Below are 27647 nucleotides of genomic sequence, written 5' to 3' on the forward strand. Positions count from 1 at the left end.
GAGCTTTTACCCTGAGGGCTGTGGGTGGGGGAGGGGCAACATGTGACTCAAGTGCTCACAGGGGCCCTCTGACCACTTCAGGGAAGACAAGACTGTGACAGACAGGAGCCAGGGGATAGAGTAGAAACAAAACCTCTGCAGCTTCCAAAACCTTTCTGTCCTTAAGGTGTCTGCTCCCAGCCCTGATGCAAGCAAATTCTCCTGCTTCCCACCCCTCCACCCCACCCCAACACAGAACTGACTTGTCCTACTCATTCACTGAACATCCTGTGAGACTGTTGGGGGAGCACCTCTGAGCCCAGATGCTGGAGCTCAGGGTCATGGGTTCCAACCCCAGCTCCCTGCATGCCCCTGGAAGGTTCATATGCCTCTTTGGGCCTCAGTCTCCTCCTCGCAAAATAGCGGCACCTACTCCAGGAATGACTCATGTACTCACACAGGACCACACAGAACCCACAAAGGGTGTTCCCGAAATTACTCCTAAATAAAAGATGAGAATGTAACCGTACCCTCCACCCCGCCACCTCCAGACTCACCCAGTGTGATGGGCTTGCTGTCCTCCTGGTCGGAGCCCATCCCTGCCCGGGGACTGCCACTCTGCTCTGAATCTGCAAAGAGAGGGAGGGGGAATTGGTGACATTGCCACAGGGGTCCCTATCCCGAGGGGAGGAGGCGTCAGCCCAGCACTAGCTGGGACCAGCACCATGGAGACAGCGGTCTGGAGCATGGCGTTCCCTGGCTGCTGCCACAGAGGGTCATGAATGTCTTCTGTCACTGGGGTCATGGGTGAGAACCCAAGTGCAGGAGCTGGCTTGGTTATAGGGAAGTGCTCTCTGAGCCTCAGTTTCCTCTTCTGTCAAGTAAGGATAACTCATTTAATCCTGCCTCCACTGTATGAGGTGGGAACCCTCATGCCCATTTTACAGATGGGAAAACTGAGGGCCAGACAGGTGAGTCCTTGACCCCTCAGGCCCCCTCCCATCTTCCTCTGCCTTCAGAGTCCCAGGAGCCCAGCCCATGGTCTTGGGTTGCTATTCAGGGTCCCCAGGAAGGGGGCTGAGGGGCACATTTCCGCAGCTGTGATCTCCCCCTCCCCTGCCCAACTTGGGGGCTCCCTCCCACTCCGGCGCCCGCCCCCCCATCTTATCTAAAAATAATCAGGCTCCTTGGCAGCCGGGTGAAGCAGACAGACGCTGAGCTCAGCGTTATTGGCTCCAGAGAACTAGATGGAGGGCGAGTCACGCCAGCCCCCTCTGCAGTCCGCACCCCCACCCTCCACCCTGGGTTGGGGGCAGGGGAGCACATGGCCAAGCCCAGATGGACAGAACCCCTAGAGCCCTATTCATTTATGTCTCAGGTCAAGGACAAAGGTGGCAGGAAGCACCATCAAATGATGGAGAAAGAATCAGGCCCCTGCCTCCTGCCACACTCCAAGCCCAGGGCTGTTCGCTGTGTGACCTCAGGCAAGTTGCTTACCTGCCCTGAGCCTCAGAGTTTTCTCTTTCAAATGTGTGAAAGCATTTCACAGGCCCGACGGGGTTGCCAGGAGGTGGCAAGGGGATATTAACAGTATATATTAAGCACTTAAGGCATATTGAGCTCTATATACATGGTAACATCTATCCCATTATTATTATTGTTATTTTTAAGTCCCTAAGATGACCGTAGAAATGGCGCTTTGTTGTTCTCATTTCATACCTTCCCTTAAACCATTAAGAGCCACTTCCCTGGCATTATTAGTGTCCCCATTTTATAGACAAAGAAAATAGATGGTTAGAATGCCGAAAAAGTGCCTGCTCTACACCCCTTGTTTTTTTTTTTTTTTAAGAGTAGTGTATCATTTTGTTTTACTTACTTTTTAATCTCCCCCCCCCCACCCAACCAGGGGAGCAACTTGTGGGGATCTTAGTTCCCCGGTCAGGGATCAAACCCATGGTCCCGGCAATGGAACTGCAGAATCCTAACCACTGGCCCACCAGGGAAGCCTCCCCTTGTTAATTTAATTCATACTCTGCGCATGTGCCCGGACATGCAGCAACCAACATAAACTGCTTGGCATCTGCAGTTTGGTGCCTGAGTTTCCATCCCAGCTCTGGGAGCATCCGAGGCCATGTGGTCCTGGGGAGGTCACTTCCCCTCCTGGGGCTTCAGTTCACCCAGGGTTGCTGGGGATAATAGTAATGATGACACGCTCACAACAGTCACTGAGCCTGTGCCATCTGCCCGGCATGGAACCTGCAGCTTTATACACACTGTGTGCTGAGCACCTGCTGGCAGCCAAGACCGTGGATGCTGTAAAGAACCCAGGAGTAGCCCCCCTCCCCGCCTCCGCGTCCCATCCACGACACAAGCGCGGTGCAGGCAGCCCTCCTTGGCTTGGCTGAGCAGCCCCCTGTGTGGCCAGCTCGGCTGGGCAAGGCTGGGCAGCAGCAAGGGGATTGTGCCCGGCTGGGCCCCACGCCCCGTGGCAACTCCCGGGCTGGGCAGCCAGCAGCCCCTTGGAGCCAGCCCGTCCTGCTTGAATGGCTGCGTGGCTGGGCATGGGTGGCCACTGTTGGGAAGGGCCCAGCCCGGGCAGCCAGCCGTTGGGCTCCAGGCCTCGGGCACAGACCCTCTTCCAGAACCAGCGCCCATATGGACTCAGCAGGCAGCGGTGCCCGACTGGCACTCAGGCGCCTACCCAAGGAGGTGGGGGTATTTCTCGAGTGCTGTCTGTGTGTTCCTGCTTTGGAACTAGGCAGCCGGGACTGCGGGCCTCTCCCCGTGCCTCACTCCTCGCATCTGTGAAATGGGCATCATTACAGCGTCTCCCTCAGAGCTGTAAGCACTTCACCCACCAGAGGAGAGTTTCATTACTGTTATTACTCTCTGGTTGTTTCTGCCTTGGGTGCTTTTACTTCCTATGGATTGAAAGCCATGGCGCTGCGCTATGGCTGGCTCTAGTCTGGCGCCCTCATCCTTTGCTCTTGACCTCAGGCTGGCCATATCATGTGTCTGAGCCTCACCTGCCTCATCTGTAAAATGAGGATATAACACAACCCACCTCCCAGTGTTTGTCAGGTCTCCATGTCAGCTAATAACAACTGTAAAATGTTGGTGCCAAACTGACATTCAATACATGGTAGGTTTGGGGGACCTAAATGAGAGTGTGTTTTCAACTTTCTTTCCTTTTTCTCTTTTCTTATGGAAGAAAAATTGGTTAACGCCTTTCTTTCTTTTGACTGCACAGCATGCAGGATCTTAGTTCCCTGACCATGGACCAAACCCACACTTCCTGTAGGGGAAGCATGGAGTCTTAACCACTGGACGACCAGGGAAGTCCTTTTAATTTAGGTTTCTAATTGATCATTGCTAAAATTCAGAAACGGAATTGGTTTGGGGGTGTTAAGCTGTTGGAGAAGGAAATGATAACTCACTCCAGTATTCTTGCCTGAGAAATCCCATGGACAGAGGAGCCTGGCGGGCTACAGTCCAGGGGGCTGCAAAAGAGTCCAGCATGACTTAGTGACTAAACAACAACAAAATTCTGTATCCTGCAACCTTGCTGAGCTCACATGTTAGTTCTAAGACTCCACCCCCACTTTGTTTTATAGATTGCTTGGGATTATCTGTGTAGACAATTGTATCACTTGCAAACAGAGCTAATTTTATTTCTTCCTTCCCAATCAGTATGCCTTGATTTTTTTTCTTGCCCTATTGTGCTGGCTAGGCCTTCCAAACGGAGAATGAAATGGCACCCCACTCCAGTACTCTTGCTTGGAAACTCCCATGGGTGGAGGAGCCTGGTAGGCTGCAGTCCATGGGGTCGCTAAGGGTCAGACACGACTGAGTGACTTCACTTTCACTTTTCACTTGCATGCATTGGAGAAGGAAATGGCAACTCACTCCAGTGTTCTTGCCTGGAGAATCCCAGGGACGGATAGCCTTGTGGGCTGCCGTCTATGGGCTCACACAGAATCGGACACGACTGAAGCGACTTAGCAGCAGTAGCAGCAGCAAGCCTTCCAAAACCCTGTCGACTACAAGTGGTGGGAGCAGGTGTCCTCGTCTTGCTTTTAATCTTAGAGGAAACCCATCCAGTCTCTCACCACTAAGAACTATGTTAGCTGTGGGTTTCTGTAAATTCCTTTACTGGGTTGAAGATGCTCATTCCCCGCCCACCCCACCCCCCCACCTTTCTCTGTTTCCTATACTCCTGGGAGTAATTTTTTTTTTTTAATTTAAATAAGTATAGTTTCTAAATTATATGATGCTATACTTATATGACATCTCATTAAAATTTTTGTAATTTGATTTTTAGATTGTTTTGAAATATACATTACATGTACTCTACCATTTAACTGGTTCTAAGTGTACAGCTTAGTGGCACTAAGTAAATTCAGACTGTCTTGTGACCATTCCACCATCTATCTCCAGAACTTTCTTATCTTCTCAAACTGAAACTCTGTTTCCATGAAACACTGACTCTCTGTCCCCTACCCCAACCCCTGGCCCCCACCATCTACTTGTTATCTCTACAGATTTGACTGCAGTGTCTGGCTTCTCTCACTGAGCATCATGTCGTCTGAGGTTCATCTACATTGTAGCAGGTGTCAGAACCTCCTTCCTTTCTATTACGCCATCTTATTTTTAATCATCCCTAAAAACCTCAAACTATTTCTCACCCACCTGCTGACCATTTGCCAGTCATTCGACTTCTGGAAACTCCCAATCTTCTGGAGCTATCCAGTGTGGGAGCCCCGAGCAACGTGTGACTTGAAATTTAAATCGGCTAAACTGAAATTAAATGCAGTTTCCAGGACTTCAGCCATGCCAGTTACCTTTCAATATTGGACAGACACATTTGGTCAGTGGTGACTGAACTGGCCAGCACTGAACACGCCATCATCACAGAAAGTTCTATCAGGCTGAGCTGCTCTGGATATTTCCATGAAAAATCAGAAATAGAGCACAGATAATTCTTCCACCTCCTTTCTACTTAGAGCCCCAGAGCGGATAATGCCTAAAGGCTGGTTGATGTCCGACATCCCAGTCCCCAAGCGGGCAGCTTTCATTTGTTAAGCTTTTGCTGAGTTATGCGCTTCATGGCACTATATGACTAAATCTACCCAGTTGATGAGGTTTGTAAACTGAGGCCCAGCTCAGAGAGTCTATATTTCAAAGTTGATGTCTATGGAAAGAAATTGCCTAGCACAGAGGGACTTGACTGGGACATTCCTGCTCCCCAAGACGATGTCTGGGGACATGGGAGCTCCTGGCATTGAGGGGTTGGGCCAGGGATGCTGGCCTGGGGGAATCCCACCAAGAGCTGCCCAGCCTCTGGTGTCTGGACTGGGGAGGGAGTCCAGTCCAGGTCCAACCATTCTCAGTCGGAGCAAAAATTGGCTCTTGGGGCAGGGAGGGGGCTAAAATTTTTTAAATCTTTTATTTAATAAAACACATATAGACATAGATACAATATATAAATAGATATATAATATACCTGTGCTATTAAAATTTCATGAGGTTCACTGATTAGGGAAAAATCTGTCTAAAAAGGCTTTTTGTGTGTGTTAAGTCACTTCAGTCTTGTCCAACTCTTTGTGACCCCATGAACTGTTGCCTGCCAGGCTCCTCTGTCCATGGGATTCTCCAGGCAAGAATACTGGAGTGGGCTGCCATGCCCTCCTCCAGGGGATCTTCCCGACCCAGGGATCAAACCCGCAGGTTCTTTACCACTAGTGCCACCTGGGAAGCCCAAAAAGACTCTTTAGGGGGAGGTAACAATGAAAGAAAAGTGTCCTGTACAATTTTAAAGGGCTGTCAAAAGAGAAAGAATATGCAGCAGAAACCGGAAGTGACCTACGTGGTCTGGAGCATTTACTTTATTCAAAGTCTGCCAACTTCTGCTGTGTGTCCTTGCACAAGCGCCTGACATCCCTGAGCCTCCATCTCCTCACCATGAATCAGGGCTGAACTGCACTACTGTGTACCTCTCTCCTTTGAGCACTTGGCAAATTGACAGCCAAGCACCTCTGGGTGCCACCTGCCTGGGGGAACACAGCAACAAACAAGATGAGCAAAATTCTCTGCCCTCATGGTTCTGATGTCCTAGCGGTGGAGTGCCAGGCAATCGACAAGGAGGCAGATTAACCAGGAGTATATAATTTCAGGCTGGGTCAGGTGCAAGGGAGGTCATTCAACCCAGAGATGAGAGTGGCAGCCCCTGGTGGGTGAAGGGCTGTGACTGGAGATCCTGGAGGGTCATCAAGCCCACATCATGTGAAACGGTACATTCCAGTAATTAATACTTAGTGAGTCACCCCTTTGGCTGTGTTGGGATGCATGTTTCACCGCCACTGACTCATCTAATCTTTGAAACTCTCCCAGGAGGGATGTGTGGTTATCACCCCCATTTTCCAGATGGGGAAACTGAGGCACAAAGCGAGGTGGCACCATATGCAAACTCACACAACACCAGGTGACAGCAATGGGACCTGGGGTCAACGCCCAGATACCCTGAGGCCTCACATTTGGGTCCGGTGCTTTTGACTAGCAGGAATCCAGTGGGGGCCCTTGGAGGGGGGCTCGGTACCCCCGACAGAACCCCTCCTTTGTTAGTAGTTTGGGGTGATTCCCCAGTGTTTGAACCCTGTTGTCTAACCAGATAAAGCCCCTAGCTGGGGGTCCCCTGATGCTCAGCTTTTGCCAAAGTTCCTTCTGTTACTATTTGTGGTGTTGGGACAGCTGGGGGCAGTAAGGAACAGCCATTTCACTTATGCCAACAAGCCCCTCATGGGACAAGAGCCCCCAGACCCTAATGTCCATGGGAGCAGATGCCCCGGACCCTGCTGCATGGGTCAAGGAAATTTCAGAGCACCCTCACCTCACTGAGCAGAGAGCTAAGGTGTAGAGTGAGAAGATAGGAGATGATGATGCTAAATAACAATAGCGAAATAGGGGCAACGACCAAGCACAGATGGCCTACCAAAGGCCAGGGGTCAGGCTGTGCATTTGACAGTCCTAACACCCTGCAGCAATCCTCGACTGAGGCTGACAACCACATGTTACCCAGATAGGGCAAGTAAGTTACCCAAGGTCACACAGCAAGGAAAGCTGATGGGCCAACCCAGATTTATCTGCTCCTCTCTTAAAGAACCTATCCATAGAAAGCCATAATTTAAAAAGATACATGCACCTCAGTGTTCACAGCGGCACTATTTACAACAGCCAAACCACCGAAGTGTCCATAGACAGATGAATGGATAGACAATGTGGGGTATATACAAAACGCAATGCTATTTGTCCAAGAAAAGAATGAAATAAATGCCATGTGCAGCAACATGGCTGCACCTAGAGATTATCACACTGAGTGAAGTCAGACACAGAAAGACAAATAGCAAATGATGTCACTTACATGCAGGATCTAATATAAAAGATGATATAAATGAACTTAATTTACAAAACAGAAACAGATTTTCAAAAATAAAATTATGGTTACCAAAGGAGAAATCGTGATGGGGAGGAATAAATTAGGAGTCTGGGATTAACATACACTGTGAGTGCGTGTGTGCTAAGTCACTTCAGCCGTGTCTGACTCTTTGCGACCCTGTGGACCACAGCCCGCCAGGCTCCTCTGTCTATGGGATTCTCCAGGTAAGGATACTGGAGTGGGCTGCCATGCCCTCCTCCAGGGGATCTTCCCGACCCAGGGATCAAACCAGCATCTCTTGCTGCTACTGCTGCTAAGTCACTTCAGTCATGTCCGACTCTGTGCGACCCCACAGACACGGGCCCACTGTCTCTGGGATTCTCCAGGGAAGAACACTGGAGTGGGTTGCCATTTCCTTCTCCAATGCATGAAAGTGAAAAGTGAAAGTGAAGTCGTGCCCGACTCTTAGTGACCCCATGGACTGCAGCCTACCAGGATCCTCCGTCCATGGAATTTTCCAGGCAAGAGTACTGGAGCGGGGTGCCATTGCCTTCTCCGTAGCATCTCTTAGGTCTCCTGAATTGGCAGGTGGGTTCTTTACCACTAGCACCACCTGAAAAGGCTTAACTTATGCACAACTATATATAAAACAGATAAACAACAAGGACCTACTGAATAGCACAGGAAACTGTACTCAATATTCTGTAATAACCTATGTGGGAAATGAACCTGAAAATAACAGATACATGTAAATGTATAACTGAATCGCTTTGCTGTACCCTGGAAACTAATACACCACTGTAAATCAACTATTCTCCAGTAACATTTATTTTTAGAAAGAGGGGGCCAGGGGAAACATCCTTGAATGTCTCATCGAATTTTATATCATGTCGATTGCTGGCTTTAAGACATTTGCCTGTTGACAAGCTTTCCCCTGACCTGCTGCTGTTCCTGGAGTCCCCCACTGCCCATCTCCAAAGATGTGATTTTCTGCAGCCCCACTCAGATCAGGTGTTCAATTTGGCACTTGGTGCTGCTCAGATTACATTCCAGACTGTGTGAGAAAAACGTAGACACCCCAGAGAAGTACCACAGAACCAAAATGCACGTTCTCGACCACCGAGTAGGGGACCTGGGGAGTGGGGCACCTACAGGTGTGCCTTGGGTGTCCACAGACTCCACCTGACCCTGGGGTTTGTAGTCAAAAAGCCTGAGCCTTGCTGTGGGCCTCTCGGGCAGCTGTGGGACTCCTCAGAGTCTTTCAGGCACCCTGGGGTCATGAAGAACAGGCTGTGGGGCCCAAACCCGTATGATCCTGGAGCATGTTTCAGAAGCGGGAGTCCTGGAGCCCTCCTGTGCTGGAGACCCAGCCCTGACACAAGTTGGCCTGTGACCTGGGTTGAGTCAGGCCTCTCTCCCTCTGAGCCTCAGTTTTCCCCATCTATCAAGTGGGCTTTCTCTGTTGCTGCCTTACTTTATATGGGTGTGAGGCTGAAATCAGAGGAGCCTCAGGAGGGGAGGGGTCCATCACAGTCTAAAGGATAAATACTGTTTGTGTGACAGCATATTTCCAAGCTCAGAAGTTACATGAACTTTGTCCCTCCTCTGCCCACAGCCCTCCAGGGCTCTCACCTCCCTTGGGGTAAAAGCCCGAGTCCTCCTTGTGGCGCACAGGCTCTGCACAACCTGTCCCATCCCCTCTCTCCCCTCCCCTTCTGTTCTCCCCCTCGCTCACTCTGTTCCAGCCACACGGGCCTCCTGGCTGTTCCTCCAACATCGCCCTGCCCCAGGGCCTTTGCACCAGCTGTGTCCACTGCCTAGAACACTGTTCCCTCTGTATCTATGTGGCTCACATTCTCTCCTCTCTCTGGGACTTTCCTGAAAGGTTTCTATTCTGAGAGACACTCAAAGCTCTCCAGCACCATTCCCAAAGCGCAGCTAACCATGCTCATGCTAGGATAAGTGAGACTGGCCCTGGACAGACAGCGGATGTGTCTCAAGCGACACCCTGGCTTGGCCCAGCACCAGTTCTCTCGACTTCCCAGGTCCGCGGGGTGTTTGTCGGCAGCCGGAACGTCATCACCTCCCGTGGCCTTTCCTTCAAACAAACACATGATCACAGCAGCAACAGAAATGTAAACTGGATCCCATTGACAGCGTGTACAAACTGTTCTTTCCTGTCCGTGGCCATGAGCCCAAATTTGGTCTGTCCCAGCCTGTGACAAAGGCGCCGCCATGGCCTCCGGTCCAGCCCTTCCCGCCCTGGAGCACCCACCCCCCTCTGTACCAAACAACTCTCGCCATCCTGGTGGCTGAAACTCCAGCAGTTCCTAACTTGGCGATCCAGACACCGCCCCGCCATTCATCTCCCAGATGTTTACTGACCACCTATGCTTGCCGGGCACTGGAGAAGTGGCAGGGAGCCAAGGGAGGGGAGACAGACAGGAAGTGAGCCAACAGAAGGAGACTGAGATAATTTCACTGGTTCTAAGTTCCACTGAGGCAATAAAGCTGGGTCAGGGGACAGAGAATGGCTGGTGGGGGCAGAGGTAACTTTTAACCAAAAAGTCAGGCGAAAACTCTCTATAAACATGTAGGGAAGGGAAGGAACCAGCTTTGTGGAGAGCTGAGGGCAGATGGCACGGCAAGTGCAAAGGCCCTGGGGCAGGAACAAACATAGGATGTTTGAGGAACAGAGCACCTGGCCCAAACACAGTACATAAAGCCAGGAGACCTCAGGCCACTCAGGGCAGCCCACCCCCCCATCCTGGGCCCTGTGGGAAGCTTCGATTTTGGTCACAAGGGTGATGCCTGGATCTACGTTACATTTTAAAATGTCTCTGGCTATGAGGATGTGGAGAAATTGGAACCCTCGTGCATTGCTGGTGGGAACATAAGATGGTGCAGCTGTGGTGGAAAACAGCTTGGTGCAGGTCCCTCCAAAAGTTAAACATAGAATCACCATGTGACCCACGCCTATGTCTATACCGCAAAGAACTGAAAACAGGGCTCAAGCAGATACTTGCCCACCATGTTCACAGCAGCTAGACTCAGAGAAGCCAAAAGACAGAAACACACCAAGAGTCCGTCAAAGTACAAAGGATAAACAAATTGTGGTCCAGCCATGCAGTGGAATATTACTCAGCCTTAAAAAAGGAAGGAGGTTCTGGCACCTGCTACAATGTGGATGGACCTTGAAGATGTGATGCTTATGAGAGAAGCCAGACACAAAAGGACAAATAGTGTCTGGTTCCACTCACACAAGGTCCTAGAGAAGTCAGATCCACATAGAGAGGAAGTAGATGGTGGGGCCAGGGGCTGGCGGAGGGGAAAGGAGTGAATGTTCAACGCGGACAGAGTTTCAGTTTCGGAAGATGAGAAGGTTCTGGAGATGATGGTGGGGATGGTTGCAGGACAGTATGAATGTGCTTGATGCCACTGAGCTATGCACTCATAAATGGTTAAGACAGTGAGTTTTATATCATATATATTTCACCATAATAAAGCAAACACACATTAAATCTGGCTGCTGAGTGACTTCTGCACTCTCAGCGGCTGGAAGTCCAGGGAGGAGGAGGGGCAGACAAGGATCCCAGTGGGCATGACAGCTTGGCCTAGGGTGACAGCCAGGGGTGGACAGAGTGAATTAAGGGTCACACTTAATTCATCTTTTGGATGTAGAAAGGACAGGACTTGCTGAAACTATGATTACACCCATTTAAACCTGGCAGGATACGGAAGAGCCTAGGGTTCCCGCTCAGGCCCCACAGTGCATCCGCTGGGCTAGCCTCCACTGCCACAGTGAACTCGCACGCGGGATTTCTCGTCCAACCTCAGCGGGCTTCCAAATGGAGCTGGCTCTGCCGGGCTGCCACGTCTGCCTCCCAGCACCGGCCAGCTAGAGAGAGAACCAAAGCCAGGCCCTGGAATTCCCAGCTCCTGGGTGTCACCGGTCATTTTTAAACATCGCCGGGCCAAGGTTCAACTTTGTCCTGGAAGGCCACGCTGGTCAGGCGACCCTGGCCTTCATCCTCTTCATTCTTGCCATGGAAACTTCCCTGCCCCTCTTGCTCTCATGCCAACTCCAACCATCTCTCCAAGTCCGGATCTAACATCTCTTTTGGAACACCCTCCTTTCGTACTAGGTCCAACTTTTGTCTGAGTTCTCATCACACTGGACTGAGCCTGGGTCTTTTTTTAATTAAAAAAGTTTTTAAAATATATTTATTTGGCTGCGCTGGGTCTTAGCTGTGGCATTCAAACTCTTAGTTGCAGCATGCAGGACCTAGTTCCCCAATCGGCTCAAACCCAGGCCCCTAGTGTTGGGAATGTGGCGTCTTAAGACACTGGACCACCAGGGAATTCCCAAGTGTGGGTCTTTAAATGTATAAAAGTCCCAAGTCCTTCTTGTGGCCCACAAGGTTCTGCATGACCTGCCCCATCCCCTCCCTGCTCTCCTCTCCCCTCTCTCCCTTGTTCACTCTGCTCTAGCCAAATGGGGTCCTTCCTAGTTCTCCAACATGCCAGGCATGGTCCTGCCCCAGGGCCTTTGCACTGCCTGGAATGCCTTTCTTGCAAATGCCTGCTTGGCTCAAGAGACCTTTATTCAAGTTTCTGTTCAAGTGGGACTTCATGTCCACAGGACCTGGCCTTGATGCTCTGGAAGTTTGGGGGTTCACACCCTCATGTCCCTCCTAAGAAATGTGATCATGGATTCCCAGGTATGTCCCATAATCTTACAACCTGCTTTGTGTTCCAAGCCTCCACCTGCCTCCCACATGAGTCTCTGTGCAAACCCAAGCATAAGGGGAAAGGTTGATTCTTTCACTCATGTATTAGCACCTACAGTATACCGGGCTCTGTCCTAGAGTCCAGGGACACAGCAATGTACCAAAGAGACACAAAGTTCTGCCCCATGAAGTTTGAGGTCAAGGTTTCCTCTAGGCCATCTCGAGGAAGGCCAGATCAGTCACAGCAGGAAGGCTTCAAGCTAAACTGAACCTGGACTTCCCTGGTGTCTCCCACGGTAAAGAATCTGCCTGCAATGCAGGGGACCTGTGTTTGACCCCTAGGTGGGGAAGATCCCCTGGAGAAGGAATGGCAACCCACTTCTGTATCCTTGTCTGGGAAATCCCCTGGACAGAGAAGACTGGTGGGCTACAGTCCATGGGGCTGCAAACAGTTGGACTGACTGAGTGACTAACAGACTGAACTTGGACTTCCCTGGCAGAGTAGCAGGAGGAAGGCCCAGAACCAAAATTACTCTGGGCTTCAAGGAGTTCTAGTACAAATCCTGACTCTCCCTGGGGACACCCCGTCTTGCCCCTGCAGGCTCAGGACTGCAGAACCCCCAAGGCCAGCAACCAGGAGAACTGGATGTCAGTCTCACCAATGCTGTGTGATCTCAGCAAAAGCACTTTCCCTCTCTGAGCCTCCACATCCTGATACAGAGGCTCTAAACCACCCCCTGGTGGCCCTCCTACCAGGGATATTAGGATAAATCAAAGGGAAAAAAGGCAAGATGCTAGACATCCTCAGCCCTCAGGGGGAAATCTGGAAAAGGCGTGCGGGGGGGGGCGGGGAAGGCAGAAGGCCACGGCCGGGGTGACCTCCCAGGCGCCTCCCCCCCCCCCCCACCCCGCCTTGTCCTTCCTGACCCGCCACGTTCCTCGAGTCTGGACCACACTTTCCATCTCCCTCTGCCCTGCTGCCGGCCGCCTGGGCCCCAGCCAACCTGCTTCGGAATCACTTTCAAAGAAAAGTTTCTTTTTTCTTCCCACCCGGCCCGGCTCTCGCCCCCGCCTGCAGCGCGGCCTGGCTGTGGGCCCCGCCGGGCACTCGTGGACACCTTGCCAGCGGGTCAGGACAGCGGCCGTCCACCACCCCCCGGCCGGCCACAGCGCCAGGCCCGGGAGGTGCTAACGCGTGGCTTTGGGCCGAACTTGGGGCATCCGGTGGGCTCTGGGGGGCTTTGGCACAGGCGGTTTGGGGGTGTCTGGCCCGAGAAGCCGGCAGGGAGGCCCCCGTAGGCCGCGGGGCCCACTCTGAGGCCTGCAGGCCGGGGCTCGTCCCACCCCGGCCGCTCTTGGCGGCCACGCCACCTATGACATCAGCGCTCTGGCGGCCATTTTGTCAACGCTTCCTCCCGGCTTCCAGATGCTTCTCCGACCTAGGCGGCCATTTTGTGGGCGCGGGAGGAGTGGGATGGCTGGGCCTGGAGTCCGGGATCCCCTGGGGTGGGGGTGGGGGTGGGGGGCGGTCTTGGTGAGGGGTGCCAGGCCTCCGCTGCGGCCTCTGCGGGGTTAAAGGCTCTTGTGCCAGGACGGCGGCAGCTGTGCCAGGCAGGGGTAGGAACCCGCCTGCTGCCACCCGGGGCCTGGTGCCCCGCGCCACTCTCTTGGCACAAACCAGACTCCGGGTGGCACCAAGGATGTGAAAAACAAGGTTAAAAATACCCACACGCGCAACCTCGGCACCCCCCCCGCCCCCCACCCCCCGTCCCCCCACCCCGTCCCCTCCAATGTCAAATGTGTCAGCGCCACCCGGGGAGGGGGGCAGACTTAAAATAACTCGCTGTTTACATTTGGAGTGAATTCTTGGCTTCGCCCGCAGCCAAGCCAAGGCCTCGGCCTGCCTCCCTGGCAGCCCCGCCAGAGGTTGGGAGCTGTGGAGCCGCATGTGCCCAAGGGCTGAGTGCGCACGTGTGGCCGCGGGAGGGGACGCGGCCCCGGAAGCCGTCTGAGGCGGCGGAAGCCCAGAGCATACCCCCTGCCAAGGACGGGGTGGGGGCGCCCAGCCCCTCCCAGTTTCCCTTCTTTCTGAAGTTGCTCAGGCTTCTCGTCACCAACTCAGCAGCCCCAGGGAGGGGTGGGGGAGGTGTTTGGGGGAGGCCGGAGGCTGGCAGCCTGGGCCAGGGAGGCAGGCACCAAGGGGAGGCCTCTAGAACAGGGCAGAGGCCCACCCTGAGCTGTGTGCCCTTGGACCAGCACTGCCCCTCTCTGAACTAAGACTGAGTGCTCTCCCCAGTGTTGCCTGGGCGGGAATCACACCCGGAGTGAATGGGGAGCCTGCTGACTACCTCAGTTTCCTTCTATGCAGAAACTAGATTTTGAGATGCAAGCCTTTCAGACTGCTGGGAGCCCCGTTTTCCAGAGGGGTCAGAGATGGGAAGGGGCTTGTCCTACGTCTCATGTCAGTAAGAGGACAATCAGATGGGAACTCAGTTACTCTGGTTCTGGTGCCGACATTTGTAACCTGCTGCCTGAAATGCAGGAGGAGGTAGGAAACCCGAGGGCCAAGCCTGGCATCATAATTGGTGGGGAGACTTTTCTTCCCTGGTCCTCCTGTGGCCTCTCTTCATGGAGCCTGGCATGCAATTGGTGCTCAAACAGTGCTTACACATAGATGGCAGTCAACAGATGTTTGTAGATAAGTGAGTGTGATTATTCCTGCAGAGCCTGGCACATGGTAGGCACTCAATATGGGCCTATAGCATGAATAATTGGGATGATCCTGCTAGGGCCTGGTATACAACAGGTACAAAATAAATGCGTGTAGGACACGGGAACCCCCTGTTGGGAAAACGGGATATTCACAGGGAAAGACCAGGTTTAGGAATGTAGACTCCAACCAGTGGTGATACAGTGGATTTCCACAACAGGCTAGGGCAGGGTACAAAATGTCATCCAAGCATTGCCCATCTCAGGCCCCCCTGGTCTTTTGAGGATCAGCGGAAATCCTCTTTTGCAAAGCCCACCCAACTGCTCCAGGCCTAGCTATCAAAGGCAGGACCTCAGGACAGGAGGATCCCCCAGAATAACAGAAACTTGGCTTGGGGACCCAGGAAGGCTTTCTGTTAGAGGGAACATTGGAGCTGGGGCCTTGATGTCTGAGTAGGAGTTTGCCAGGTACAGAAGGGGCTTGTAATGACGGAGTATGAAATACATAGTCATACACTATAGAGACCGTGTATGAAAATAATGACAATCGTAACTGCCATTTATTGAGTCCTTATATGCCAGGAGCTGTATACAATCACAAGAGCTATGTACAGATTTACAGAGGGGCAGAAGAGGTCTCAGGGAGGTCAAACAATTGGATCGAGTGCATGCAGCCAGGACTTGAACCCACGCAGAGATTTGGCCTTACCACCTGCTGCCTCACTGAATGTGTCTGGGTCTGGCAGAGACTGGGCGGGCAGCACATGGTGGGTGTGTAGCAAAGACAGACAGCACTGTCTGTATGTGGTGGGCCAGACTGTCCAGCTCTAGACATTCTGCAGGGCAGAGGAGGACCCTATAGGCCTGCTTTCCCCAGAGAGAAAGGGATACTGTTTCTGGGAAGAGGGGCATGGCTCCTACTGCCTCTCCTTGGCCAGAATGGCCCCAGTGAACCCAGGAGCCTCCAGGAATCTCCTCAGTAAGCACCTAAGGGAAACTTGCAGGGTGGAGGCCAAAGACCCTGCATATGTCACCATAGTACCCCAGGAGGAAGGCATCCAGACAGAATCTCAGGCTGGCCACATAAACCCTGCAGCCTCTACTTGGGTGTCCAGTTATTCCCACTGACCCCCACAGTGTACCCATTTCATGGATCCAGAAACTGAGGCACTGGAGTGGCTTGGAGCCAGGCTATCTGTTTCAGGGGCAACTTCTTGCCCAACTGACTGTGTGACTCCAGGTTAAGCCCCTGGTTCTCTCTGGGTCTGTTTTCCCACGTGGCACATGGGGCTGGGACAGCATAGTAACAGTCTAAACAGCTTTCTGTGCTGGCCTTTGACCAGGTGTCACAGGGGTTCTGTACTTCCCAGGTGGTTTAGAGGTAAAGAATCCACCTGCCAATGCAGGAGATGCAAGTTCAATTCCTGGGTCTGGAAGATCCCCTGGAGAAGGAAATGGCAACCCACTCTAGTATTCTTGCCTGGGAAATCCCACAGACAGAAGAGCCTGAAGGGCTACCATCTGTGGGGCCCCAGAGCTGACTATGACTGAGCGACTAACCATGCAACATGCCACAGGGGCTCCATAGCTGTGGTCTCATTTACAGGACAAGATGGGCTCAGATAGAGGAGTCACCCAGTTGCCCAGTGGCCCATCTCAATGAGTATCATGGGTTTTCTCATACCTGTCTCCCACATCAGGCATGGGGGAGTGGTACTTTCTGCCTCCCACATTATTGCTACTGATCCCTGAATTGGTGCCTACTGTGTGCCAGTTCTCCTGGAACCCACAGAGCAGTTACAGGCGATCATTCCCATTTCACAGCCAAGGAAACTGAGGTGCCAGTCCAAGCCTACCAGGTGAGATCAGGCATTAAAAAACAGGAACAATGCAGCCATGCAAACAGAACACCCAGCTGGAGGCTGGAGGCCCCACAGTTGCCTGCCTACCCAGAGCCCTGCGGGCCACCTGGGGAACCACTGCCCTACCCCAGCTTGCCCACAAACAATATCCTGACCCCTGGAGAGGGCCCTGGGTATGTCTGGGGGCTGACCTGCTCCCCCTTTTCCCTGCCTGGGTCCAGGCAGGAGGCAAGGGCACAGGGAGGGCCAGCACCAGCCTTGGAAGGGGTCTCATGATCCAAGTGACCGTCCAAGTGAAGTGCATGGTCTTGCTCTGCCCAGACTGACCAATGCCACTGAATTCTCATGCTTCTGGAGTCCGCCTCTGCCTGGCTGGCCCCTGGCCATCCCTGGCCTGAGCTGGAACCCACCCTGTCTTCTCAACTCCCACCCTTGTCCCCCAAAGCCTGTTCTCCCCACAGTGGCCAGAGGGCGCCAGTGAGCACTGAGTCAGGCCCCGTGCCTTCTCTGCCCACAGCCCTCCAGGGCTCCCACCTCCCCAGTGGTAAAAGACCAGTTCCCCTCCCTGCCCTCCCTTCCTCCCTGTCTCCCCCTCACTCAGTCTGCTCTGTCCACTCGGGCCTCCTGGCTGTTCCTCCAACCTGCCAGGTCCAGTCCTGCCCCAGGGCCTTTGCACTGGCTGTGCCCTTTGCTTAGGGTGCCCTTCCCCCAGTTCTTTGCACAACTGGTTCCTCCTCACCCCTCAGGTCTCAGCTCAAATATTAGGTCCTCAGACAGTCCCTCCCCAAATAGTCCATCACTCTGTGTTCCTTAACTTTATTTTTCTCGACAGCCCTCATCATGAACTTGTTCTTTGTCCGTCTCCCCCACCCGACTGGGAACCTCACCAGGGCTGGATTTCTGTCTGTCTTGTTCATGGTGGTGTCCCTAGGACCTGGAAAAGGGCTTGGCATACAGTAAGTACTTAATATTTATCAACTACCAAGAAGTTGTACTGACTGAGTGCATGCATGCCCCATGCTATCTTAACCCTTCACACGTCTGAACTCACTTCCCCTTGGCAACCCTGAAAGGCAGCGTGTTTTACAGATGGTGATATGGAGGCCCAGAGAGGGCTGCCATTTTCCTGAGGTCATACAGCAAGCAGGTGGCAGGGCCAGCACCCCTGTTAAGACCCACTGCCTTACTTTGCTGACACCCCCTTGCCCAGATGGGGAAACTGAGGCTCAGGGACAGAAGGGACTAGCTGAGGGTCAGAAGCAGAGTGGGCTCTGTGCCTCCTGGGAAAGAACAGAGCGATGATGAGCAACATCAACAGCAGTGATAATAATGACGGTGCACTCTAACGACAGAAGCGATGAGAGCTGGTAAAGGCTCCCCTCCATGGGTCGGTGCAGAGTCCTGAAGGGGAGACTTGGGGGACGCCAGCCCCTTTAAGAGCCTCCCCCTCCCCAGATGGGGCTGGCCCGGCCTACCCTTATGTAAGCAGGCCAGCTGCCCTTGCATAACCCGGTTACATAAGGAAGCAGGGAACAGGCTTGTCCATCCGGCAGCAACCTGTCCCAGGCTGTCTGAGGGGCCGGCCTGGGGCATAGAAGCGCCGAGGCCGCCCAGAGCGGCCAGCGAGGGCAGCCCAATTGAAGGCCTTCTAGGTCGGCCCCTGCGTGGAGGATGTCCCAGACTCCCCCAGCCACAGCATCCCCTGGGCAGGAGAAGTGAACGATTTCCAGCCTGAAAGTGGACAGGAGCTATTCCCATTGCTCTGAAGGGGAACCGAGGCCCAGAGAAGGCAAGCGAGCAGCCTTCAGCTTCACAGCCCTGGGTGGAGGGTGGAGGTGGAAGGGCTGACTGACACCTGAGCCGCATAACCTCTCAGTGCCTCTGTAAAATGGGGCTGCAGACAGGACCTTTCTCAACAGGGCCTGGTGTGCAGCTGGCACTCAATAAATGCAGCCTGAAACTCAGCTGCAATTAAAACCCTTTTAATTCTGTTAACCAGCCTAACCCTTGCCTCATTTGACACTTAAGAAGTGGAGGTAACGAAGGAAGGTGAAGAGGTAACTGCCCAATCCCAAGGGCAGGGGAACACCACGAGGCTCAAGCAATGCCATGAGCACAGAGGAGCACCGACTGTGTACGAAACCCTGACCCAGATACCATTCCATCTGCCCAGCAGCCGAGAGAAAAGGAATTTTTCCCAGATGAAACCCACACGCCACCAGGCACATGCAGCCGCCATCTGACCATGTGTGGCTGGGATGTCTGGATGCGATGCTGCCCGCCCCCACCCCCACGCATGCACTTCAGTTCCTCCATTTTGGGGAGGCTGGGGGGTGGGGCTTGAGAGTAAAGCGGTGGCCCCCTCCTTTCCCCTTTCTCTGGGCACTGGCCCTTTAAGCCAGCAGGCTGCCAGGGCTTGTCCTGGAGTGACCCCAAGGGGCGGGTGTGGTCAGGAACAAGGGGCCCATTCAATTGCTGTTGCCGCCTCCGGGCAGCCCACAGGCTGGCCTGGGGTGGTGAGGGGTGGAGACTGGCCAGGACCGGGGGAGAGAGACCAGGGGGCTGAGATAGACAAAGAGACAGAGACCCAGACAGGGAGACTCCTGGCCTCGGCTGCATCTCCTGCCTCCCTGGTTCCACCACATCAAGGGTTTGAGGCCGGCCTACTCCCAGCCAGGTTGCAGCCCCAACTTGATCCAGCTGAGCCTGGCACCTGCTCACCAGCACCCAAACTCTCTAGGCCCAAAGGAGGGATCCTGGGACATTCTAAGGGAGGTCCCTGACACACCCCAAACAGCCCCTTCCTAGGGGACTTCTGTATTCCCTCATATCTGCCAGTGAAAGTGAAAAGTGAGTGTTAGTTGCTTAGTCATAACCAACTCTTTGTGACCACCTGTGGACTGTAGCCCGCCAGGCTCCTCTGTCCATGGGATTCTCCAGGCAAGAATACTGGAGTGGGTTGCCATGCCTTCCTGCAGGGGATCTTCCCGATCCCGAGAGCGAACCCAGGTCTCCTGCACTGCAGGCAGATTCTTTACCACCTGGGTTCGAATCCTGACTCTACCATTTAGTTGTGTGGCCTCAGGTTGTTGTCTTAACCTCCCTGGGCCTCAATTTTCCCATGTGTGAAATGTGGTTCATGATGATCCCTACCTTTGTGGGATTACAGTGAAACAAAATGGTGTGAATAATCCCTGGTATGTACTGAGGATTTACTTCTTAGTAAGCCCTCAGTATGCCTGCAGTTCCCCCTCAAAATGCACCCCGACATCCCAGACACATACAGACAACCCCTTCCTCCTGCCAGAGGTCACCAGGGTTAATTACAGCTGCTGCCTTCCAGCAAGGACCTACTGTGTGCTCTGTTCCCCCGCAGCCTCTGGAAACACCCTGGGTTCCGTGTCCCCACATGTGATAAACAACAGACGTTTATTGCGGATTAAACAAAATCCCGACTTATTCCTGGGCCCCCTAGTCCCAGTTTCTCACAGTCCTGCTCCCAAATCTTTCCCCACCATGGGGCCCCCATTCAAGCAGGCAGCCCCTGCCTCAGGAAGTCTGGAAAAAGCCTTAAAAAATTTACCTGTCTCCCTCTGTAAGGGTCTTTTCTAGAATATTCAGCTCAGTCACTAGACATCTGAGGACAGGCTTACTCAACTCTGACCTGAACGTTCTGGATCCCTGCCAGAAAGAGAATTCTAGAACTGGCCCTGGATGTTCTAGAACCCAAGTTGAGAACATTTCAGAGCCTGTCCTTGGACATGAGAAAATCCCACAGGTGGAATTCTGGAAATTCTGGAATTCCCTGGGAGAATTCTAGAATTGTCAAAAGATGAAGATCCCAGCGTTGGTTGGTTGTTTGTTTTTAGTATTTATTTGGCTGCACCAAGTCTTAGTTTGCAGCATGTGAGATCTAGCTCCCTGACCAGGGATCAAACCTGAGTCCCCTGCACTGGGAGCATGGCGTCTTAGCCACTGGACCACCAGGGAGGTCCTAAGATCCTAGCTGTGAAGGGTCTAAAACAGGCCTTGGGAACTCCAAAACTTGTCCTGTGGAGGATCTAGAACAGCCCCTCTCCCTCTCTTGAAACCTCTTTCCCACTTGCAAGCCATTTACCCTGAAGTACCAGTGGTATTTGCTCAGTCATGACCAACTCTTTGCAATCCCAAGGACTCTAGCCCACCAGGCTCCTCTGTCCATGGGGATTCTCCAGGCAAGAATACTGGAGTGGATGGCCATTCCCTTCTCCAGGGAATCTTCCTAACCCAGGGATCGAACACAGACCTCCTGCAGATCACCCCTTGTCCCCCCATCCTGACGCCCACACAAGACAGCCTGGGACAGAAGGTGGGATAGAATGGACCCGAGGAAGGACCCTCTCTGGGCCTCAGTTTCCTGATGTGGACAAGAAACCCAGTGTTCCCACGCGCCCCCTCCCTTGTCCCTCACTGACTCTGACCATCTGGGACTTCCTGCCCACACCCAGCTGGAGGGAGAGGGGCTGGACTGGCAGCTGTCTGCAGAGGTGGGGGTGCCCGGAGATGTCCCTAGCTGCCCTCAGCCCCCCCTGGCTGGCTGGGCGCAGGGCCAGAGTGGCAACTGCAGCCCCGCCACACTGGGGCGGCCGCCACAGGTGCAGGGAGATGCTTCCCGCTTTCTGCGGGCTCCACACCTCTCGAGTCCTCGGGAGCCTCAGCAGGTGTGGACGCGCAAGCTGGGCACCCGAGCAGGGGTGTCCGTGGGGGAGGAGCGATCTACTCAGGAAAGCGTTACTTGCTCAGTCCTGTCCGACTCTTTGCAACCCCATGGACTGCTGCCCACCAGGCTCCTTTGTCCATGGGTTTCTCCAGGCAAGAACACTGGAGTGGGTAGCCATTCCCTTCTCCAGGAAAGAACTTAAAATTTCTGAGCACTTGTCATGCTGAGAGGTTCCTTTCTCAGAGATCATATCTTAACTTCAGTCACTGAACACTGGCCTCCACTCAGCCTGCAGATGAAGAAAGCAGAAGCCCAGAGATGGGCATTAACTTGCCCAAGGTTGCCCAGCTGGCCAGAGGGCAGAACTGGAGCTGGAAACACAGTAATGGTGATGATGATGATAAAGGTGGTGATGCTCAGTCGTGTCCGACACTTTTGTGACCCCATGTCCATGAGATTTTTCAGGAAAGAATATAGGAGTGGGTTGCCATTTCCTTCTCCAGAGTATTTTCCCCACCCAGGGATTGAACCTGGGTCTCTTGTATTGCAGGCAGATTTTTTACCAACTGAGCCACAAGGGAAGCCCTAATAGTAACTATGATTATATTACCATCACTGGTTTTATTTTTATTACTTATCATTGCATAATAATAGAGGATGTATTATTCATTATTACTATCATTTTTTTTTTAATTTTGAAAATGAAGCCTAGTTGAGTTACAAATTATCACTAACAACAAATAATTTTTTAAAATTGTGGTAGAATATCAGTCGGAGAAGGCAATGGCACCCCACTCCAGTACTCTTGCCTGGAAAATCCCATGGACAGAGGAGCCTGGTAGGCTGCAGTCCATGGGGTCGCTAAGAGTCAGACATGACTGAGCGACTTCACTTTCACTTTTCACTTTCATGCACTGGAGAAGGAAAAGGCAACCCACTCCAGTGTTCTTGCCTGGAGAATCCCAGGGACGGGGGAGCCTGGTGGGCTGCCATCTATGGGGTCGCACAGAGTGGGACACGACTGAAGCGACTTAGCAGAATATCAATAGCATAAAATTCACTTGGTGGCTCAGTGGTAAAGAATCTGCCTGCAATTCGAGAGACCCAGCTTTGATCCCAGGTTGAGAAGATCCCCTGGAGAAGGGAATGGCTACCCACTCCAGTATTCTAACCTGGAGAATCCCATGGACAGAGGAGCCTGGCGGGCTACAGTCCACAGGGTTGCAAAGAGTTGGACATGACTGAACAACTAACACCACCACTTCCATTGTTATTTTATTTATTTTTTGGCACGTGGGATCTTAGTTTCCCAGCCAGGGATTGAACCCATGCCCCTGGCATTGGAAGCACAGGGTCCTAACCACTGGAACCAGCAGGGGAGGCCCCCAAATTCACCACCTTAGCCATTTTTAAGTGCACAGTTCAGTGGCACTGGATACCTTCACATTGCCTTGCAACCACCCCCACCATCATCTCCAGAACTGCCTCATTTTCCCAAAGGAAAACTGTCCCCATTAACTGACCCCCACCCCCAAAGCCCCTGGCCCCACCATCTACTTCCTGTCTCTAGATCTGACTCCTCTAAGACCTCCTGTGAGTGGAACCAGACAGTGTGTCCTTTTGTGTCTGCTTCTCTCATTGGGCATCATGTTCTCAGGGTCCATCCACACTGTAACGTGGGTCAGGATCTCTTTCCTTTTAAAGGCACCAAATTATGTTTGAGCCTGGAGGAGGGCATGGCAACCCACTCCAGTATTCTTGTGTGGGGAATCTCATGGACAGAGGAGCCTGGTGGGGTACAGTCCACGGGGTCGCAAAGAGTCAGATGCCAGTGAAGTGACTTAGCATGTATGTTTGAGCACCTACTGTATGCCAGGCCCTCTCCTAGCACTCTTCATGCATTATCTCACTTAACCCCATATAGCCCAGCGAAGCAGGCACCATCTGTTTCATGCCCTTTGCAGAGGGAAGGCAACTGAGGCCCAGGGCAGTGATGTCACCTGCCCAAGGCCACACGGCACATGAGCGGTGGGATCTCAACCTGGGCCGTCTGGCTACAGATGTCATCCCTACCTCTTCCTGACGCGAGGCTCCCACCTGCTGCATTAGCAGCATCCTTGGCTCCGCTAACCAGGAGCCCAGAGGCCTCCCACCACCGCTATAAATACATCATCAGCTGGTGTCTGGACCTCACCCCTGGGCAGCCACCTCCCCTGCATGGACAGACAGCTGGTCCACCTGGCTTCCCTGCCCTGGGGGAGTCCAGGCTGCCAGGAGACCCTCACTCCGCCTGTTTTATGCTATCTAGGGGTCACTGACTCCAATTGTCAATGCAGTGGACACAACACAGTTACTTTTTCCACTCTCTAGGTGGGAAAATGAAGGGTCAGAGAGAGGAGTACATCTCACACAGCCTGGAACAAGTGTGGACACAAATTGTGTCCATCATACAAGCCAATGGGTGCTCTCACATGCCCTCCTGTCCACATCCGTCCTGTCTCCCCTGGCACAGTGTCCTGGGCTGGAATGGAACAGGGGTTTGAAGAGATGGGGGACCCTCCCTCCGTCAAGGTCCAGCTTGCTTCTCTCCGTGGTCCCACAAGGCCCTACCTTCCTGGCTCAGCTCTCCTCCAACCTCAGAATAGAGAGGGCAGGGCTCTGCCCTAAGTCACACAGCAAGCCCAGGCAGAGCTGAAGCTGGCCCAGGCTCCTTCCATCTTTTCTCCTGCTCTTTCTCCTGCCATCCGAGCCCAGGGTGCACTTTATGAGGATCCCGGCCCCCAGGCTGGGGCACGGTAGTCACTTCAGGAAGGTTCACCAATATTATATTCATTTGTTCACTATGTATTCTGGGCCAGCTCTCTTCATCATCTGTACAACTGGGAGGGTGTGGGTTCCATTCAGTAACCCCAAAAGCAGTTTTCAGTTTTTTCCTTTAGTGGTTTTGAGGACTCAGGATCTGTGGGTTCTAATTCTGCTCTTCCTCTTAGGAGCTGTGTGACCCTAGACAAGTGACTGACCATCTCTGGGCCTGTTTTCTTACTGAAACACGGGAGTAGGTAATAGTTGCTGCCTCCCTGGGTGGTGAAAGTGTTAGTCGCTCAGTCGTGTTAACTCTTTGCAACTCCACGGACTGTAGCCCACCAGTCTCCTCTGTCCGTGGAATTCTCCAGACAAGAATATTGGAATGGGTTGCCATGCTCTCCTCCAAGGGATCTTCCTGACCCACGGATTGAACTTGGGTCTCCTGCATTGCAGGCAGATTCTTTACCATCTGAGCCACCAGGATGGTCTCCCTGGGTGGTGGAGAGAATTAAACCAGATGTGGGGCAGGCTCAGCATCGGGTACGCAATACATGTCTGCTGTTACTATCATCTGTTGTTATGATTGCTCCCAGGTTCATCCAAGAGGGGGTGGGAACCCCTCCCCCTTCGATCCTTCTGCCCCCTTCCTGGGCACCCTGGGCAGCCCCTTGAGCAGCTGTGAGCTTCCCAAGCAGGCCCCTGCCCACAGTGCCGTTCCAGGAGGTTGGCACCGAACAAGGCGGGAACAGGAGGCGGGAATGGGAGGCCAGCCCACGGCGGCGTCAGCAGATGGGCACCATCTGGGCTGGCGGCTCAGGGCGGGCTGGCAGCTGCCAGAGCGGGCGGGCCTGGCAGCCCCTCCCCCACCCGCCCTGGCATGGTGCCCGCCCGCCTCAGGTTTCTCAGGCCGCCAGAGGGGGTGGGGAGGCCTGGCTGGGTTCTGGGGCTGGGCAGACAGCTTCTCTCTCTGGGCCCTGCTTCCTCCGGGCTCCTTCCCAAACGAGAGGCCGGGGAGGAGGCCGGCCTTCCCACTGCCAGGCAGCGGTCCTCGGCCCCACCCTCCAGCCCTTGTGCTTGGGACCATTCCAGCCCCAGGGCCTTTGCACTAGCTATGCCCCCCCAGTGGCCTGGCACACTCTCACTCAAATCTCTCTGTGGCCCAGCCAGAGTACCCGCCATGCCTCTCCACACCCCTCCCTGTCCTTAGCTTTTTATTAATTTAACTGAGAATTGTCAGCTTCCCCATCTCCTGCTCAATGGCACATCCACCCACAAAGGGCATGCCAGGAGCAAGCAGCCCCAATGTCCCAAGACAGAGCTCATGTCACTCCCCTCATCAGGGTCCCCTAGCTGTCCCCTAGGCCACCCTCAGGGCACACACGGAGTCCATTCCTGGAATCAGGGCCCCGTGTCTGCAACAATGCCAGATGGATGCCCGAGGCAGCCAAGTTTGGCCCAAGGTGGTGCCCTGGGCTCTGAGGAGCCTGGCAGCCCCAGCGCTAAAGGGATCTTCTCCCGGCTTGTCCCCACTCTTCTATCCTCCAAAATAAACCTGGGGAGGGAGGCCTGGGATTCCTCCTTGGAGTGGGGCCCCAGCAATCCATCTGACAGCCCCAGGGAGAAACAGAGGCTGTGGGGATAGGGGGAGCCAAGCCTCATCCCCAGGTCTGGGGACGGGACGGCCGAGTGTGTGGGTCTCCGCGTGTTTCTTCCTGTCTCTGGGTCCCCCTGTGTCTCTGGGTCTCTCTCACTGTCATTCTGTTGGCCCCAAGGCCCCACATCTGACACCCGAGGTGGTACTTCCTTCCAGCTGAACGGCAGTTGCTCATCTCAACATCCTGCCTGTGACCTGTCCCAGAAGTCAAGCAAGGCGGGGCTGGTTTGAGTGGCCACTGTGCTCTGACCTTGGCCCAGACACCCTGCAGCCCTGAGACCCACAAGGGGAGAGGAGAGAAGAGGTGGCCAGTTCTCTCTGCCATCAGATGACTGCTTGGCTAAGGACAGAGATGTAACTCTGGCCCAGATGGGGATGGGGGTCCTGCGATGAGATGTAACTCTGACCCAGATGGGGATGGGGGTCCTGCGATGGAAGTCGGGGAGCTGGGGCTCAGCAGGGGGTTCTGGGCGGCAGCCTCAGCTTGGGAATCCTGGAGGAAGCTCTGGTTACTAGGAGCTTAGAACACAGACCCAGCCCAGAGGTGGCCAAGCCACACAGACTGGACACCCACATCCTACACTGCAACTTACCTCCATCCCCTTCTGCCACTGAGCATGGAGGGCTAGCAGGGGTGCCTCAGTCATGTCCGACTCCTCGTGACCCCATGGACTGTACCCCACCAGGCTCCTCTGTCCATGGGAATTCTCCAGGCAAGAATACTGGAGTGGATTGCCATGCCCTCCTCCAGGGGATCTTCCCAGCTCAGGGATCGAACTCAGGTCTCCCGCATTTCAGGCAGATTTTTACTGTCTGAGCCACCAGGGAAGCCCAAGAATACTGGAGTGGGTAGTCTAACCCTTCTCCAGGGGATCTTCCCAACCCAGGAATCAAACCTGGGTCTCTTGCATTGCTGGCTAATTCTTTACCAGCTGAGCTACCAGGGAAGCCCCAGGAACAGAAGTTGCCCATGTCCAAACCCTAATTCTGCCCTTTTCTAACTGTGACCTTGGGCAGCACAGGTAACGTCTTCCAGGGTACTTTTTAGTTTCCTTCTTTTGAGGCTTCCGTTTCCTCATCTGTACAATGGATATGATTCCTGCCTCACAGGCTTGCCATGAGAATGGAAAATAACAGCTAAGTTCTCAGAAAAATTGCTTGACAGAAAGAAAGTGGCTCTGGGAGTTGGGGTTTTGAAGCATAAGTAGGAGTTTTCCAGATGGGAATGACATCCACAGCAGAGGGAACCATATGGGCAAAGGCATGGAGGTGGGAAATTATAACCCTAGTAAGGATGATAATAATAATGGTCCAAGAAAAAAAATAACGGTCCACAAAGTCCTATCCTTGTGTTGGGTACTTCTCTCCATGACCCCACAGGGGTTATTTGTCGAACACTAAGAATCCTACATTCCAACAGCTATTTTTGATCGTCTCATTTTAAAGACAAGGAAAGCAGGCGCAGAGAGATTCAGTGACTTGTTTTGGGTAACTCAGCTGCCAGGCAGGCAGGCAGGAGGCTGAGCTGGGGTTGGCCTCCCTGCCCAGCCCTCAAACCCGACCCTCACTCCCAGCTGGGTCAGCTGGGGTGTGTTTGAGCGGCGGTCCCCTGGGATGATGGAGCTGGCTAGAAGCAGGAGAGGGTGCAGCCTTGACCTTCCCCAGCCCTCATGTGAGGAGGTTGGAGAAGGTTGACCAGATCGGTAGCAAAAGCATGGCCGAGGGACACGAAGGTGTCTGTGGAGGCCTGGAGGCCCCGCCTGCCTGCTGAGCTGAG

General features: G+C 53.5%; 1 protein-coding gene across 5 annotated transcripts in view; it reads right to left on the minus strand.

Moving 5' to 3' along the window:
* Positions 1–27647, minus strand: part of NFIC (nuclear factor I C) — a 70467-nt gene that overhangs the window by 23561 nt on the left and 19259 nt on the right. For all 5 annotated transcript variants that reach the window (XM_052643106.1, XM_052643105.1, XM_052643109.1 and 2 more), the window contains exon 3: positions 537–608. In XM_052643106.1, the coding sequence (XP_052499066.1) occupies positions 537–608 (72 nt within the window). The remainder of the gene's footprint in view (positions 1–536; positions 609–27647) is intronic.

The sequence above is a fragment of the Budorcas taxicolor genome, chromosome 7 (genome assembly GCF_023091745.1).
Source record: "Budorcas taxicolor isolate Tak-1 chromosome 7, Takin1.1, whole genome shotgun sequence".
Lineage (NCBI taxonomy): Eukaryota > Metazoa > Chordata > Mammalia > Artiodactyla > Bovidae > Budorcas > Budorcas taxicolor.